The sequence below is a fragment of the Trichosurus vulpecula genome, chromosome 5, assembly GCF_011100635.1.
Source record: "Trichosurus vulpecula isolate mTriVul1 chromosome 5, mTriVul1.pri, whole genome shotgun sequence".
Classification (NCBI taxonomy): Eukaryota; Metazoa; Chordata; class Mammalia; order Diprotodontia; family Phalangeridae; genus Trichosurus; species Trichosurus vulpecula.
In genome coordinates, this window is record NC_050577.1 from 295,732,530 (window position 1) to 295,750,820 (window position 18,291).

Sequence of the window (18,291 nt, forward strand, 5' to 3'; positions counted from 1 at the left end):
AGAGGAGAAAACTTAGTCTCAGAAAAGTGAATTGACTTGTTCAGCTGTTCAATAGCTAAGTACCAGAGCCGAGACTTCAGCCCAGGCCTCCTAACTTCCAGGCTGGCACTCTCTTCTCTCCGAAACTAAACCAACTCTGTTGGACATTCTGTGTGTGATGCTGGATCACAAAGATGAAACATGGCAGAGACTGCCTACAGGATACTCTCCCTCTAGTAAAAAGTGATCTCTTCCTCTTTAGATTGGGAGCTTGGAAAGAGTGGGGATGATGCCTTCTGTGTATATCCCCTCCTCAGCGGCTATCTTGCAGGGTTCCTGGTCCGCGTCAGCGCTATTGGACAGATGGATGGTCTCTACCCCCTCCTCACTATCTTCTCTTTGCTGCCTGCAGGGGATCCAGTACCTTATTGAACGCAAGCTCCTCTCTTCCAATATAGAGGAAATCGCCCAGTTTCTCTATAAGGGGGAGGGGCTGAACAAAACAGCCATCGGAGACTACCTGGGGGAGAGGTAAGTCATCCCTGGGCTCAGTGGGAAAAGCAGCGGCCAAACCTATGTGGAGCATTCAACATTTAAACCACTGGGGAACTTTCCATGTGTGATCCCAGGGGAGGGATTCATTTCATAGATAGGGAGATTGAGAACAGGGAGGCATAACTTGGCCAAGATCACATGGCATGGATATCACATGTAGTGATGTCAAGGACACATCAGGCTCTTTTTTTAAATTTTCCATCAGGGCTTCTTGGCGCCCAAAGAATTAGAACCTTCCTAAGGACAAAGCAGTGGTGGAATTCAGCTGGTTCGCACCAATTCGCAAGAGACTGTACCTAATTTTAGGTTGAGTTCTGTGAACTGGTTGTTAGTGGGGTTGGGGCCTGTGCCCACCACTTCAGCAGCAGGGGCAGTGCCTGGTCTCAGTTCAGGTTCCATGGAGAACTGGTTGTTAATTCATTTGAATCCCACCACTGGGACAAAGCTACAAGGTAGGAAGAGAAAGAAATTTCCAAATACTCAGAGCTGTCCCAGGGTGTAATGAGCTTCCTCTGGAAGTAGTGATCTCTCCATCACTGGAATTCTTCCAGCAAAGGAAATGACCACGTGCTTTGTTCATCCATTCAACAAGCCTTTATTAAGCACTAAATATGTGTCAGGCACTATACTAGGTGCTGAGGATGCAAAGACAAAATGGAACAGTCCCTGTCCTTGGGAAAGTTACATCCTACTGGAATATAGATCATAGAATCAGATTTGGAGCCAGAAGGGAAGCCACCAATTTCAAATCTCTTACTTTACAGATGGGGAAACTGAGGCAAAGGGAGGTTAAGTGACATGCCCAGGGTCCCACAGCTAGTAAGTGTCTAAATCAGGATTTGATTTCAGGTCTTCCTGACTCCAAAGTCAGTGCCCTAGCCACTACTCCACCTCTGGGTCAAGGTTGAATTCAATTTAATTGACCAAACATTTATTTATTATGGACCCACTATCCGCAAGAAATTCAGGAAAGATACCAAGCTGAAGACACATGATACATAGAAAGAGTGAATAATGAGAGCAGAGTCTGATCCCTCCTCCCTCTTCCTCTACTCTTTCCCTAGGGATCCATTCAACCTCAAGATCCTTCAGGCCTTTGTGGAATTACATGAGTTTGCCAACCTCCACCTAGTGCAGGCACTGAGGTGAGTGCCATCATGGTGAGAATGAGCAAATGAAGAATGCTGACCACTTGCTTACAGTAGACTAAGAACTACATTAAGCACTGGGAGTATGAATACCCTCAAGGGGGTGGCCTTCTAATAGGGAAAGACAACACATAGAGGGGAGTGGTGATCAGAGCTTCATGTTCTGGACAGGAACGTAGGAGGAAATGGTTATAATGCTACAGGACAATTTAGGGAACCCAGAGCTCCCAGTGTGATCCAGAGGGATCACAAAAGGATCTTTCAAAGATGGAATATCATGGCTCCAACCATCATTTGTAAAGAGGGCAAGGTCGTGAAGTGCTCTGCACTGCAAAGAAGCCTTGCTGAGAGGAAGAGTCAAGGAGGAAGGAATAAAGTTTCATCAATCTAGAGCCGGAAGGGACCTTAGAAGCCATTTAGGTCAGCTGCCTTCATTTGACAGATGAGGAAACCGAGGCAAAGAGAGGCTAAGTGACTTACAAGGTTATACAGGCAGTGTTAGAAACAGGATTTGAACCTAGAGCCTCTGAACCAGAGACTCTTTCCACTGCTTCCCTGCTCTGAATTAGCCTTTATTCAGGAATTAGATTTATTATCAATAATAATAATAGAATATATGTCCATTTATATACTCTTTATTCAGGAAATAAAATCTTACTTATTGATAATAATAATATATTTCCACAGATATACTCTTTATTCAGGAGAGATAATTTATACTTATATAATAGAATATATGCCCATAGGACATGGACCATAGAATTATAGATTTGGAGCCAGAAGGGAGGCCACCAATTTCAAACCTCTTACTTTACAGATGGGGAAACTGAGGCAAAAGGCAGTTAAGTGACTTGCCCAGGGTCCCACAGCTAGTAAGTGTCTAAATGCAAAGTGACATAGCTAATGTTAACTTGTGGTTTTCTAAATCAATGAGCATTTGAGTTTGTCAGCATTGTCCTAGGTGACCGGGTGAGGACAGATGCCTCAGTGGTCCCGGAAATGACAAGACGGGGGGGCAGCTGGTGTGTTCAAGAGCTATGTCTAAAAAGTATCCTCTTCATTTACTTGTTGACAATAACAATAATAGCACATACGTCCATACATACACTCTTTATTCAGGAAATAAAATGTATATTTATCGATAACAGTAACAGCTTATATATGATTGTTATGTTACATATAATACATATTGCTTTAATGTTTACAAAAGATTTTACAAACATTGTCTCATTGTATCCTCACAACAACTCCAGGAAGTAGGAAGGAAGGAAACAAGAATTTATTAAGCACCTACTGTGTGCTAGGCACTGGGCCAAATATTTTTCAAATATCCCATTTAAGCCTCATGACTTTTGAATGTAGGTGCTATGGTTCACGGCTTATATTTATATCCCTGCTTTATAGATGAGGAAGCTGAGGTAGAAAGAAGTTAAGTGACTTGGCCAGGGTCACATAGCTAGTAACTATCTGAGGCTGGATTTGAACTCAGGTCTTCCTGACTCCAGGTCCAGCGCTCTGTGCACTCTGGCGCCACTTAGCTATGTGAAGAATTCTGGAGAAGGGGAGAATTGTTCGGGGTTAGGGTTAGTTAGGAAAGAATTGAAATCATAGATTGTAAGAGATGGGAGGGCCTTTAGAACAGAGAATGTCAGAGCTGGGAGAGAAGCCTTAGAACAAGGGCTGTCAGAGCACCCGAGGTGGAAGAAACTTCAGAAACCCACAAGTCCAAGCTCTCAGTTTCACAGAAAAGGAAACTGAGACCCTACTGAGCTTATGGAAGGGGTGGATTTTGAGGTTAGCCTTGAAGGCCAAGTGGGAGGTGAAAGGAAGTGGGGAGGGGGAAGAGGTTCCAGCAGCCCAAGTGCTCAGCTCCTGTGGGTTAGAAACTCATCCTCCCCCGGAAGCTCTCCAGCCGCTGACGCCTTCTGTTCCTACCAGACAGTTTTTATGGAGCTTCAGGCTTCCCGGGGAGGCCCAGAAGATCGATCGGATGATGGAGGCCTTTGCGGCACGGTACTGTCTCTGCAACCCAGACGTCTTTCAGTCCACAGGTAAAAGGATTTTATCCTTTACTAAATCGGGAGGGGGGGGCGGGCACAGGGAAGGGACAGATGTAGCCAGCTGTAAATCTGAATTGATGCAGGGGGTAAAGCACTGGACCTAGAGTCAGGAAGACCTGAGTGCAAATCCAGCCTCAGATACTTACCAGCTGGTGACCCTGGACAAGCCACTTAACTTTTGTTAGCCCCAGTTTTCTCATCTGTAAAATGGATGTAATCACACCATGGTTGCTATAAGGATCAAAAGAGATGATTATTGTAAACCTCTTATCATGGTGTCTGGCACATAGTAGGTGCTTCATAAATGCTAGTTGTTTATATTAAATGAGTTATTATTGATAAAGAGCTTTGCAAACCTTAAAGTACTTTATAAATGCTAGCTGTGATTGTTCTTTGGCACGTGGGTTTCCCAGTGTGGAAACTCCCTCCATTTATTGGGAGACTCAAAGGCAATCATTCGTGTGAAATGCCTCGCCAACCTAACCGATGCCAGCCATCATTTTTACAACACTCTAATTTCTCAAAGCTTTTCCTCCCAAAAAGGTCCTCAATACAGGCAGGGCAGATAGGATTATTCTGTTTTTTCAGAGGAGGAATCTGAAGCTCAGAAAGGGGAAACCCAGGATGACACAGCTACCTCACCAGGTTGTTTGTAAATCACATAGTGGGATAGAAAAAGGAGTAATTAGCCTTTCTAGCCCCAGCCCCCAAGACATACCTCGAGTGGCCCTAAGAAAGGCTTCCTCAAAGAGAGTGACGCCTGATACCCTAACAGGTAGACCCCTACGCACTTAGGGATCGTGACCCTTCTCCTCTCTCATCCCATGTGTTCAGACACATGCTATGTCCTGTCCTTCTCTGTCATCATGCTCAACACCAGCTTGCACAACCCCAACGTCCGGGACAAACCCCACTTCGAACGATTTGTGTCCATGAACCGAGGGATCAACAATGGCGGAGACCTGCCTGAAGAGCTCTTGAAGGTACCGGCTGCCCCCCAGCCTTGTCATTTCTGGGCTCACTGAGGCATCTGTCCACATCCAGTCCCCTAGGTCAATGCTGCCAAATTCAAACGCTCGTTGACTTAGAAAAACACAAGTTAACATTAGCTATGTCGCATTGCACTCTTATTCATTTTGTTTAACATTTCCTGATTACTTTCTCATCTGGTTCGTGCTGTGGGGAGTTTTGTAGCCCACCTCTGCCCTAGAAGAATGGGAGTGAGAAGCCAGGGTTTAAAGTCCCTACTCTAATATTAACAACCTGTGTAACCTTGAACCTTGGCTTCAGGGAGAAGGAGTGGTCACTGAAATTACTGATCTGTGTTCCAAAAGTAAACCAGAATGCACCCCTCCTACTATTCAATTCAGTAATAATAATTCAGATTTGTATAATGCTTTAAAGTTTGCTAATTACTTTCTGACATATATTGTTGGAGCTAGGAAGAAACTTAGAATGTGAAATATCAGAGCTTAGAAGAGTCTTAGAACAGGGAAGGTCAGAACTGGGAGGGCCTTAGAACAGGGATGTCAGAGCTGGGAGGGGCCTTAGAACAGGGATGTCAGAGCTGGGAGAGCCCTTAGAACAGGTAATGTCAGAGCTGGGAGGGCCTTAGAACAGGTAATGTCAGAGCTGGGAGGGCCTTAGAACAGGGGATGTCAGAGCTGGGGCCCTAGAACAGAGAAGGTCAGAGCTGGGGCCCTAGAACAGAGAAGGTCAGAGCTGGGAGGGGCCTTAGAACAGGGAGGGTTTGGATCTAACATTCTATGAGAGGCAGCTGGTAGCTTTGGGGTTTGAAGTCAGCAGGCCTAAGCTTGATTGCTTCCTCTGCCATTTACTCCTGTTCGACCTTGCTTGATTAAATCTTGGTCTGTATCTCCTGTGTCCTGGGGGAAAATGTATATGGGGAATGTAGAGTTTTTGCTTGATTCAATTTTGAGGGGGGGAAAGCCTATGTATTTGGGGATAAAGGAGGACTGAGGGACAGTAGAGGACAGATCTGCGAAAGGCTACAATATCTCTATGGATTCTTTAAGCCTGGGTCAGGCCCACGTTCCTTAGACCCCTCCTCACTTCCCACCCACTTCAGCTTCGTGCCAAAGGGCTGAACTAGAAGAAAAATGGACCGAGGTTTCCAGGAGGCAGAGTTCAACCTAGTGAATGAAAAAGCATCTTAGCTCAGAGAAATGCAGCAGTAGAACGTGCTGCCTGGGAAAGCAGAAAGATCTCCTTCACTGGAGGTCTCTGAGCAAAGGCTGGATGGCCATTTTTCAGGAACACTAGACACAGGATTCTTGTTCAGATATAGTTGTACTCGATGGGCTTTATGGTCTCAGTGACTGGCAGGATCCAGATAGCATTTAGCCTGGCTTAAGGTAATTTTCCCAGGGTCCCCAAAAAGGGTCCTGCTCTATGGGTAATGTCACTTTCAAGTAACCCAATATAAAGCTCATCACTACACACACACACACACACACATACACACACACACATATGTGCGTGCGCACGCACTGCCATCTTAGTGGGGGGAAGAGGGGATGGAGGGAGGAATAGAGTTTGGAACTCAAAACTTTAAAAAAAGTGTTTTAACATGTAATCAGGGAAAAATGAAATATATTCAAAGAAAATAAAACTTATCATCTTAGAGCTGGGAGAGAGGACAGTCAGTCTATCCCCCTCCTTTTACAGATGTGGAAACTAAGACCAGGGGAAATCAAATCACTTGCCTAGGATCCCACAGGCATTAAGTGGCAGGAGCAGTATTGGAACCCAGGTCCTGTGACTCCGAATAGAGCACCACCCTTTCCCACTGCCCCATGCTCAGGGCCATAAACTACTAGTTCCAACATCCTTCTACCTTATCCTCCCCCCAACCCCTTGCCACCATTAAGTGCCAGGGAAGTCCAGCTTCAGTCACTGGAAATGAGTCAGGGGATCTTTGAACTTCTTTTTAAAAAATATGTTGATAAGTGGATTCCCTCGTAATCCTGTGTATTTCATTTTATGCCTTTAAAAACTTGTTTCTGAGAAGAGTTGCAAATGATTCACCAGACCGTCAAAGAGGACCTCACCTCAAAAAAGGTGTGTGGAATGACGTCCAGGATGAAGGGAGTGGAGAAGAGACTCTGAAATTCAGTTAGAGTGCCTGGGGGTGTTTAGCCTGGAGAACAGAAGATTTAGGAAGAGACATGATAAGTGTCTCCACTTATCCAAAAGGCTGCCCCCTCCCACAGGAGAAGGATTGGCCCTTTTCTGTGCAGTCCCAGAAATGAGAGCAATGGAGCGGGGCAGGGGACATCGCAGAGACAAGGAATTGGGCTCATCCAGAAAGAAAACTTCTTTACGTCCAGAAGTATCCCAAAGTGGAATGCGCTGCCTTGGGAGGTAGTGAGCTCTCTGTCCCTAGCAGTCTCCAGCGGAGGCTGGATTTCTCCTTGTGTGGGAAGAGGACTGATGTTTCAGAGCAGGGTGAGACCAGATGGCTTCCGCAGTCCCTCCAAGTCATAGATCCTATAACTCCTCGGCAGCCGTAAGAGCCGGGGATGATGCCTACACAAGAGAGCTGAGAAGCAGGGCGCTCCTGCATTGTGCTTCCAATAGACTTAATTATCTCCAGTACTTGCTGTAAGCATCGCTGCTCTTGTCCCCGCCCTCCCTGGCACACCATGCCGGTGAAGGATTAGACCACGTTCTGATTTTCATGATCCCTCCGGGGAGAGCAGTTGGTGGTTCCAAGCCTTGAATCGGGAAGTCTGGACTCTGGATCGGCCTCTGGCCCCACTCATGTTAGCTGTGTGTTCTTGGCCCTCTCTGGGACATGGTTTCTCTACCTTGTCGGAGTCACAGGATGACTATGAGGATCCAATAAGACAGTGCATAGGAAATTGTTGGTACAGGCAAAGGGAAATGGATAGTGTCTCTGTTGTGATTATGATTGTGACTGTCTCCCTCCCTTTGTGCTAGGAAAGAACCCCCAACAGGGAGCTGGCTCAGAGGATCCTGGGTTTTGAGTTAGAAGGGAGCTTAGAACAGGGGATGTCAGGGCTGAAAGGGGCCTTAGAACAGGGGATGTTAGGGCTAGTTGGGGCCTTACAGCAGGGAATGTCAGGGGTGGGAGAGGCTTTAGAACAGGGAGGGTCAGAGCTGGGAGGGGCCTTAGAACAGGGAATGTCAGGGCTAGAATGGGTCTTAGAACAGAAGATGTCAGGGCTGGGAGGAGCCTTAGAGCAGGGGATGTCAGGGCTGGGAGGGCCTCTGGAAACCATCTAGATTATTTCCCTTAATTTTATAGATGGAGCAATGGCGGCTCCTTCGGGGGGAAGGGACTTTCCCAAGGTTATAGGGCTAGATAGTGGCAGCACCAAACCTAGAACCCAGCTCTCGAGTCTCTAGGGCCCCCAGAAGTAGCCCTGGCCACATAGTTCTTTCCCACCCTTCTTGCCTTCTTCACTGGTGAATTTCCATTCTGTAGATGATTTCCCCTCCTACTTTTGCTGACACCCCACCCACTTCCATCTCCATGGGGAACCGAAAGCAAGTTGGTGTCAAGAAACTAGTTATGACTCTTCACCCTCCCCTTCTCCTCCTCATGGCCCTTCTGCCACTTTCAGGCAAGGCACCAGCAGAATTTGCATCTAGTTCTTAATAAAGAACATATTTCAGGCTGTTGTTTCCTGTCTTAGATAGAAAGGGGGCAGGGGAGAGCAGAGAAGAGAGGAGGGGGGAGGAACCAGAAAATTTTTTTGAAACATAAATGCCTATCTCCATACAGGCCCTGATCTGTTCTCATCATAGAATCACTAAATTTTAAACCTAGTATAGGAAGAACCTTAGAAAACAGAAAGTCAGAGCTGGGAAGAAGCTTAGAACAGGGAATATCAGAGCTGGGAAGGGCTTTAGGACAGGGAAGGTCAGAGCTGGGAGGGACCAGCTCCTTCATTGTATAGCATAGGAATCAAATGTCAAAGAGCGGACCAACTAGCCCACGATCATGCAGCAAATTTGCAGGGCTGCCCAGGTCTTGTCCTCCTAAGCCAGGGCCTATTCCACTCCTTCTTACTGCCAAGCCCCAGCCCAGCTCCTCCAGCACAGATCCAGCTATGTTCTGAATGACAAGCTCACAGAACAGAATGCTGGTGGGTGGGCAGCTGGGACAGGAGAGTGGTGAGGCAGGCAGGTCTTCTTGTGGGGGCATGCTGGTAGGGTGCAGGCTCAGCTAGATGATTTTTTGCTCCCCAGGGTAGGAGGGAAAGCATGATAAACTGACCACAGAAGCATCTGTGTGTTCCCATGGCTTTCTGGGAAAAACCCTCAAAGCCTGCGTGCCCCAAGTACCTTCCAAATATTTGCCTAGCATTAGAGGTGCTGAGATTGCCTTCCAGAGGCAGAGCCCTGGACAAACAGGCAGCTGGCCACGTGGGCATGTCAGGCTCGTTTCTGGGAGAGAAGCTCTCAGCTGCTCTGGCCTGCTGGCCTGCGTGGGTGACAGAAGGGCTGAAGTCCGGTAAACAGAAGCCGGATTTCACTTTCTGTGCCTCCCCTTAGGGCTGAGTTGAGGGATCTGGCAGTCTTTGAGAGCCCCATCCCTCCTAAGCCTCCACTGAGCCCTATCTGACCCTGAAACACACCTAAGCCATTAAACCATCTCTCCAGGGGATCAGCATAATAACACTGATCATTTATTGCTCTGCTCTGTACAAAGGACACTTCACACAAACCCTGGCAGGTGAGGGCTTAGAAGCAGAGGGGTAGAGAGGGGGGATAGGATCTAGAACTAGAGTTCCAGGGCCATCTCAGGCACCAAACAGTTGCTTGACATTCATGTCTCTGGGCCCAAGTTTCTTCATGTGTAAAATATGGGGGTATTGGCTGTATGATCTCTCAGGACCCTCCCAGCTCTGACATCTCCTGTTCTAGGCTCCCTCCTAGCTCTGACATCCCCTGTTCTAAGTCCCTCCCAGCTCTGAGATTGCCTGTTCTAAGGCCCCTGCCATTCCTGACATCCCCTGTTCTAAACTCCCTCTCAGCTCTGACATCCCCTATTCTAAGGCCCCTCCCAGCTCTGACATCCTCTGGTCTAAGGTCCTTCCCAAATCTGACATCCTCTGTTCTAAGCTCCCTCTCAGCTCTGACATCTTCTGGTCTAAGGTCCTTCCCAAATCTGACATCCCCTGTTCTAAGCTCCCTCTCAGCTCTGACATCCCCTGTTCTAAGGCCCCTCCCAGCTCTGACATCCCCTGTTCTAAACTCCCTCCAAGCTCTGACATCCCCTGTTCTAAGGCCCTTCCCAGCTCTGACATTCCCTGTTCTAAGGCCCCTCCCAGCTCTGACATCCCCTGTTCTAAGGCCCCTTCCAGTTCTAACATTTCATGATTCACTTCACTTCTCTATGTCTGAAAGTGTAGGCAAACCAAAAGTTCCCTCTGGAGCCCCTGAACACCTGGGTGCAGCCTGAGTCTCCCTTGCAGGGCCTTCTCCAGTTTGTCAAGCTCTCACCTCTCTCTTCTCTCCTTGGAGCAGAATCTCTTTGACAGCATTAAGAGTGAGCCCTTCTCCATCCCAGAGGATGATGGGAATGACCTCACTCACACCTTCTTCAATCCAGACCGGGAAGGCTGGCTCCTCAAACTGGGTGAGAGCAATGTCCTCCTCTCCCCCACCTCCACCCCCTGCTTGGGCTCTCCCTGGTGCTTCCCTCCAGTGCCCCTTACACCTTTACCCTAAAAACCCCTGCAAGCAGGCACTCCCAGCCCAGCTCAAAGGTAGTGTGGTATGACAGAAAGAGGCTTTGGTGTCCGAGAACCTGGGTTCAAATCCTGCCTCTGACACTTACCCCCTGTGTTACCTTTCACCCTTCTCTGGGCCTCAGTTTCCTCCCCTGTAAAATGAGAGCATTGACCCAAATGGCCTCTGCAGTCCCTTAGTGCTCTAGAGCTGGGAGGCTAGATTTTTCTCTAGTCTAGAGAGCAGCAGAGGAAATTTTCTAACCTCTCTCAATTCAAATGTGCTGTGTACAGATGTGTGTTCTATCCTGGGGAAGGTACAAGGTAGAAACATGACATAGCCCTTAGAGGAGATGACATAAAAGCAGAAGGAATGCTTATTCCGTATCAGAGGACCTGGGTTCCCATCCTGCCTGTTGCTCTCTGTGTGACCCTGGATAAGTCGCTTACTTCTCAGCCCTAGCTGCAGGTTCAGGATATATTAAGGGCTACACCTGATGTAGAGAATATAGAAATAGAGAAAAATGAGGGAAAGAGAAAAAGGAAGGAGAAATAAGGAAAAAGATAAAGATGCAAGAGGGAGAGGAGTAAGTAGAAGAAAAAGAGGGGAGTAGGAAGTGAAGGAGAGGGAGAGAGAAGTGAAAAAAGGAGAGAGACAGAGACAGAGAGACAGATAGAGATAGACAGAGACAAAGAGACAAAGAGAGACAGGCAGACAGAGAGACACAGAGAAAGACAGACAGACAGAAAGACACACAGAGAGAGACAGAGACAGAGAGAGACAGAGACAGAGAGAGAGACAGATAGAGAGACAGAGAGAGGTTAAAGCAGGAGCCAAGGGGGAGAATAAAAACAGTGAGGGGAAGAGGGAGCAAGAGAGGTAGAGAAAGGAGGTTGAGGAGAAGAAACCTAGGAAGAGGAGAAATCAAGGAAGAGGAGGAAGAGAGAGTGGGAGTAGGCAGATAGGAAAGAAAGGAGGAAGTGATAAAAAGAAGAGATGAAGGGAGAACGAGAGGAAGAAGGGAAAGGAAAGAAAGAAAGAGGAAGGGAAGAGCTCTTTGAGAAAAAGAGAAAGGGGATAAGGAAGAAGGAAGAGAAAGGAAGAAGATGGAGAAATAGCAGATCTAAGATTTCAGAAGGCTCCCATCTCGGGCTGGAGATGGGCAGAGGCTCCTTCTAGCTGCTGCTGCTGCTACAGACTAAGACTGACACCTGGTGTTCTACTGGGATCTGCCCTTCCCTTCCCATGGGGCTCCAGTCTCTCCCCCTGCTCTGAAGCTCTCTCCTGTCTCTCCAGGCTCTGTCACTTTCCATCAGCCTGAGGAAGAGCTGTGTGCACTAAGAATTGGTCAGAGGCCTCCCTTCCTTACTGTTGGGTGGATAAGGGCTCTTAGGAAGGGCTGACAGGGTGTGAAAAGCTGCCACTTTCAGCTGATCAGGGGCTGGCATCCAGAGACAAATTCCAGATACGCAGGTCTTGGCCTTTTGGCAGAGGAGAGGGTTCTCAAAAGAGAGCTCCTTGGTCCCCTCCTCAGGTCTAGCAGGAGGTTCCAGGACTGCCCAATCATCTCATCTGCCTTTTGTTTCCTCTCCAGGAGGAAGAGTGAAGACTTGGAAACGCCGTTGGTTCATCCTGACAGATAACTGTCTCTACTACTTTGAGTTCACCACGGTAAGCCCTTCACCTAATGGTAAAGTCCAAGCCTATACCCCGACTCCTCCCCCCAGACCATGGTGGCACCTGGTAATTTCATCCTGGTGCCAGTTAGAGGCAGAGGCGAGGAGGCACATCATTCCAGCCATGGAGAACTGCTAAAGATGGGACATGGAATTTTGGAGTCCAAAAACTGCAAGAAGCCTAAATAGTTGGAATACAGAGTCCATAGAGGGACATAAAGACAGGAAGGGGTCAGAGTGTGAAAGGCTTTAAATGCCAAATCGAGGTCTTGATCTTGGAGAGGTTCACTGGGGAAGGAGGAGAGGGTGGAAATCAGGTCAGACTTGAATCTTTAAAACTCACCTTGGCAGGATTGAAATGGGGAGAGAAGGAGTTAGGGGTTCAGAAGAGAGTCAGATAGGGCTGGATACAGACATCTGTATAAGATAATAATTGAACCCAAGGGAGCTGATGGAAACAATGACTAACAAAGTTGAAAGTGAAAAGAAAGGGGGGGGGTTGGAGCAGAGCCTTGAAGGGCACCCACAGAGGGTGGGCATGACAAAGATGAGAATCTAACAAAGGAAATGGAGGAAAGGACAAATGGGAGGAGACACAAGAAGATGGAAGAGATAAGCAAAGGGGTGGGGTTGAATCTAGTTGGATCCACTATTGAATCCAGGAAGCACCCCAGTTGGGTGGCTGGGGAGGATGCAAATTAACTGAAATTTTAGGTTTCCAAAGCATCTTAACTACATTATTGCTTTTAATCCTCACAGCAGTCCTGCTAGGTAGGTGCTAGCTATTATTATCCCCACTTTATAGATAAGTAAACTGAGGAGCAGAGGACAAGTGACTTGCTTAAGTGACTCCAAGGTCACACAGCTAGAAAATGTCAGAGGTGGGATTGACCCTAAGTCTCATCAATTTCAGGGTCAGCATTCTCTCCACTCCTCCACTATGCCTCTCAACTGAGACCCAACGGTGTTAAGAAGTTTGTCTAAGGTCCCTTTCATGTTCTTCTCCTGTACAACCTTAGTGAATTAATTAAAAAGTACTTACTAAGCACCTACTATATTCTAGGCACCGTTCCAGGTTCTGAATATAGAAATACAAAGGTTACATAGTCCCTTCCCTCCAAGAGTCTGCATACTATCATGGGAGGATATCTCTTCGTGTAAATCAACAAAAGCATTTTTAGGTGCCTACTCTGTGCCAGGTGCTAGAGACACCAAAACAAAGGTTAGACATTCTCTTCCCTCAAAGAGTTTACGTTCTAATTCAGGAAGACGATACATATGAGGCAGTGGTGACTGAGGAAGGGGAATTTTTGTCTGGGGATTTCCAGGGTTAGGAACCATAAAGCAGGTGAACACCATACTTTTCCAACAGCCATGGCACTATTGATTTAATTACTGCTCATTCAAGTGGCAGCATAAATAAAGCATTGGACTTGGAGTCAGGAAAATCTGGATTCAAATCCTACCTCTCATACTTACTAGCTGTGTGACCTTGGGGAAGTCACTTCCCTGCTGTCTGCCTCAGTTTCTTCATCTGTAAAATGAGGGGGTAGGCCTTCCATCTCTCGCTTTATGATCTACCAACTGCCTAGCAGTAGCCACTATATAGGAGAAAGGGGGGAAAGCAGAGGGAAGACAGCACCTCCTATCTTTTCAGCCCACAAACTCCCTGAACAGGTTTCCTCCTCTATCCTTGCAAAAGGTTCCAGTATGACCTACGACAAGATCAAGGTCCCTGTCTATTCTCCCATACCTTCCCTCCCTGGTATTATTGGTACTAGCAGCCTGAGCAAGAATATTCTTGTTTTCTTTTCCAGGATAAGGAACCCCGAGGCATCATCCCGCTGGAGAATCTCTGTGTCCAAAAGGTGGATGACCCCAAGAAGCCGGTAGGTTTGGAGGTGCTGAAAAAAGAACCTCAGAACTTATTTAGGAGAACAATTTAATAAATCCCTTTCTAGCTTTCTCGAAACTTTTCCAAACTCACTTTCTCATTTGATTTTTATTCTTTGCTGTTTGTTTTAAATTTCCAAAACCTTGCCTCCAGCTTCTTCCAGGATCTTGCTGCCTTCTTTTTCTCATTTATCTCTGATCTCTCTCTTCTGTCTCTCTATGTCTCTGCCCCTCTGTGTGTGTGTTGTGTGTCTTTCTCTGTATCTCTGTGTCTCTGTCTCTCCCTCTCTCTCCCTCCCTCCCTCTCTCTCTCTCTCTCTCTCTCTCTCTCTCTCTCTCTCTCTCTCTCTCTCTCTCTCTCTCTCTGTCTCTGTCTCCGTCTCTCTCCTTCTTACTCATGTTTCTACCTTGTACCTTCCCAATGATTCTTTCCCATATGCCTACAAACACTGGAATAGCCCACTAAAAGCAAAGCCTTCCTGTCCTTCCTATACCACCCCCCCCCAACCAGCTTTACTGACACACATCTTGAAAAAGTTGTTTAAACCTAACATTTCCACTTCCTCTTAGAATCTTGCTGGAATATCTTGAACTTAAAGGTCATCTAGGCCAGAGGATCTTAACCTGGGCTCTATGAACTTTAAAAAAAAAAAGAAAGAAAACTATGTTTCAATAGAATTGGTTTCTTTTATAGTCATCTGTATTTTATTTTATGCATTTAAAAAACATGATTCTAAGAAGGGTCTGTAGCTTCACCAGACTGACTGCCCGCAGGGTCTATGACACTGAAGAACCTCTCAACCTCAGATAAAATGGCATCAGCCTGGCATTCAAAGCCATTCCCACATCAGTCTCTGCAGCCTGATTTGACAGTGTTGTGGTTGGGACGCTGGCCCCCAGTGCCAGGGGGACAGCCAGAGCAGTTCTAGTCAAACTAGATTATTGCTTTCCACCTCAACTTTCCCATGCCTTTCTATACCCTTCCCTTAGTGCTTGGAAGGCTAAGGATCCCTGGTTCACTTCATGGACAGCTCAGGTGGACACCCCTTATGTGATGCCTATCCTGATCTCACCCCCTAATCATCGCTGCTGTCTCTCCCTACAGGCAATTACTTTGTAACTACCTTGGATACTTTTGTACCTTCACACACACACACACACACACACACACACACACACACACACACACACACACTGGTTCAGAGGACAATTTGTACATAGATAAGTGAATATATAATTTATATTCATAATATATACATATTATATATGCTATATATTCACTATACATATAGTATATAATGTATTCACTATATATGCATAATATACAATATAACCACTGTATATCATATATAACATATGCACAATATATGAATATTAAATATATCATATATTCTATATATTCACTATATATTATATAATATATTCACTATATGTACATATATTTGTATATATTTACCATACATGTGCATATATTTATTTATTCACTTATTTATGTACATATTGTCCCCCTCCCAGTAAATGTAAGTTGAGGGTAGGAATTATTTCGCTTCTGTCTTTGTACCCTTAGGGTCTGGTAAATAGTAGGTACAGGGAGGCACCATGGGAAAATGGGGGAAAAAAATCACTGATTCCGTAATCACAGGACCAGGGTTCAAATCTTGCTTCTGATGTTTAATTATTTGTGTGACCTTGGGCAACCAGTTCAGGTTCCTGAACTTCCATTTCCTTCTTTGTAAAATGAGGGAATTGTACAAGGTGGCCTCTGTGGGTCCTTCTGGGTCTGGAGCTGTGATGCTAATCGATGCTTGTTGAATTGAATCCCTCAGCAGATAGCCCCGTCCATATCAATTGGCCATTCCACTTTCCCTTGTAGATCTCCAGTGATGGGGAGCTCCCCACCTGGTTCCTCTTGGCCTCACTCTTTCCCTTCTCCTCCATTCAGTATTGCCTGGAGCTCTATAACCCCAACTGCAGAGGCCAAAAGATCAAAGCGTGCAAGACAGATGGGGATGGGAAGGTCGTAGAAGGGAAGCACCAGTCCTACAAGATCTCTGCCACAAGCCCAGAAGAAAGGGATGAATGGATCAAGGCCATAAGGTATGGGAATAGAAGGCTTGAGGTTGTGGAAGGAGTGATTCTGGAGTAGGTTTCTCCCTACTTGGTTCTTTACAGCCTGCCCTCTCTCCATTTGCCCAATCTTCACAGAGCCTCCTCAAAGGTAGAAGACCAGACAGGGCCATTCTAGCCATCCTCCTACAATCAAGCATGACAGCATCTTAATAGCAACTTCTCCCCTTTCTTAAAATCTCAATTTAGGGAGGCAGCATGGTATAATGGGCAGGTAGGTGGCTCAGTGGATAGAGTGCCAAGTCTGGAGTCAGGAAGACTCATCTTCCTGAGTTCATATATGGCCTCATTTACTAGCTATGTGACCCTGGGCAAGTCACTTCACCCTGTTTGCCTCAGTTTCCTCATCTGGAAAATGAGCTGGAGAAGGCAATGGCAAACTCCTCCAGTATCTTTGCCAAGAAAACTCCAAATGGGGTCACAAAGAATGATATATGACTGAAACAACTGAACAACAGCAACATAGTACAATGGAAGGAGTACTGAATTTGAAATTAGAAGACCTAGGCAAATCACTTAGACTCTCCGCGTCTTATTTTATTCCTGTGTGAAAGGAGAGTATTGGGTAGATGGTGCCTGAGGGCTCTTGCAGCTTTAGACCTGGGATGCTCTGACTTTGCTGATCTTGAGTGTCTCTGATAAAGCAGCTCCCTCCACCCCCAGCCCTGACAGCTCTGTGCTTCTCTTCTTTCCACTTCCCAGGGCCAGCATCACCCGCGTTCCATTCTATGACCTGCTCTCTGCTAGAAAAAAGAAGATCGCCAACAAACAGTGAGCAACCATTGGGTTGCCAGTTTGTCCTTTGAGGACTGAGGTGACCTGTGATTCTAGCAGTCCCTGGAAACAACCATCTGCCTCATACTCATCCTTTGCAGGGCCCTCTCCTACCTCAACCTCCTCCTTCCCACCTTCCCAAAGGCTCCACTAGAGATGAAGGGAGTAGAAGCAGAAATGGAGAGATGAGTGTGAAATCAAGGAAAGAAGCCACAGTGTGGGGGGAGCCAGTCTCCCCTTCCTTGGCCTTGAATCTCCTTCGAGATTGGCCAAGGGGGCATGATAGTACCACTCATCCATATTGGCCTGAAGATGTTGGAAAGTCTCTGTACCCTAATCTTCATTTTGTAGTCATCCTCTCTTTGGGTGTCTACTGCAACAAGGAGAGTAGGATTGGGAGACTGAGAAACCCCAGACAGGGTTCTTGGGGGCACTCAGGACTGGCCATAGGGCTATAGCAAGTGGGGCGGAGCAAGCAGGGACATGCATGCCATTTGGTGGGGAGCCCACTTGGAAGAGCTCCTTCTCCAATACTGATGTTTACTATCCAGGTGACGTTGGACGAGTTAATTGATCTCTTTGAGTATAAATGTACTCAGGAGATGCACCAAGCAACCCCTGAGGTCCCCAATCCTATGCGTGCCCTTGACCACCTTCTGCATATAGTCAAGACTCAACCTCAAAGCCCCATCATTATCGGCACCTCCACACTAATTTCCTATCCCCAGCTGAAGGGGCCACAGAAAGACTAAGGATGTAAGTTAGCTGGCTCCCCTGCATTTGAGGGGGCCTTCCAATCAAGGTCAAGAAGGAGGCATGGACACTCTTGTGTCCCATCCTACATGTCTGAGATGCCCCCCACCCCGCCTCAAAACTGACAATAGAATTGGGCAGCCAGTCTCCAACAAGGCACAACCAACAACAGAAGACAAAATGTACCACCTCTGAATGTTTGCAGAACAGTGATTTTTTTAAAGGACCGATCACACTCCACCCTCTGCCTCACAGAGGTAGATGAAGAAAACACTTTGGAAACTGTAAATCAATGCAGAAATGGCAACTCAACTAACAATTCAGTTCAACTAACACTGATTAAAGGGCTAACTTATGTAGAGCTGTGGTCTAGTTGTTGGGGGAAGACGTGGAGCTTAGATAAGACATGGCCCTACCCTCATGATGTCTGGAGTCTAGTCTGAGGTGGGGGTGGGGAATTCATGTAGGGAGATCCATAATACACATAATTACATCCCATGAGATGTAATGTCAATAAGTTAATAATTTTAAAAGGCAGCATTGTACAGTGGGAGAAGCAACGGACTTAGTCAAAGTCCCCAGGTTCAAATCAAACAACAACCA

At 46.6% G+C, this 18,291-nt stretch overlaps 1 protein-coding gene across 1 annotated transcript in view; it reads left to right on the plus strand.

Moving 5' to 3' along the window:
* The window catches only part of CYTH4 (cytohesin 4), a 33,720-nt gene extending 15,673 nt beyond the window's left edge, over positions 1–18,047 (plus strand). The window contains exons 5-13 of the mRNA XM_036759660.1: positions 392–510; positions 1,599–1,679; positions 3,621–3,733; positions 4,577–4,725; positions 10,262–10,373; positions 12,060–12,136; positions 13,959–14,030; positions 15,977–16,131; positions 16,864–18,047. Of these exons, the coding sequence (XP_036615555.1) occupies positions 392–510; positions 1,599–1,679; positions 3,621–3,733; positions 4,577–4,725; positions 10,262–10,373; positions 12,060–12,136; positions 13,959–14,030; positions 15,977–16,131; positions 16,864–16,936 (951 nt within the window). The 3' untranslated portion in view covers positions 16,937–18,047. The remainder of the gene's footprint in view (positions 1–391; positions 511–1,598; positions 1,680–3,620; positions 3,734–4,576; positions 4,726–10,261; positions 10,374–12,059; positions 12,137–13,958; positions 14,031–15,976; positions 16,132–16,863) is intronic.
* Positions 18,048–18,291: the final 244 nt, after the last annotated feature.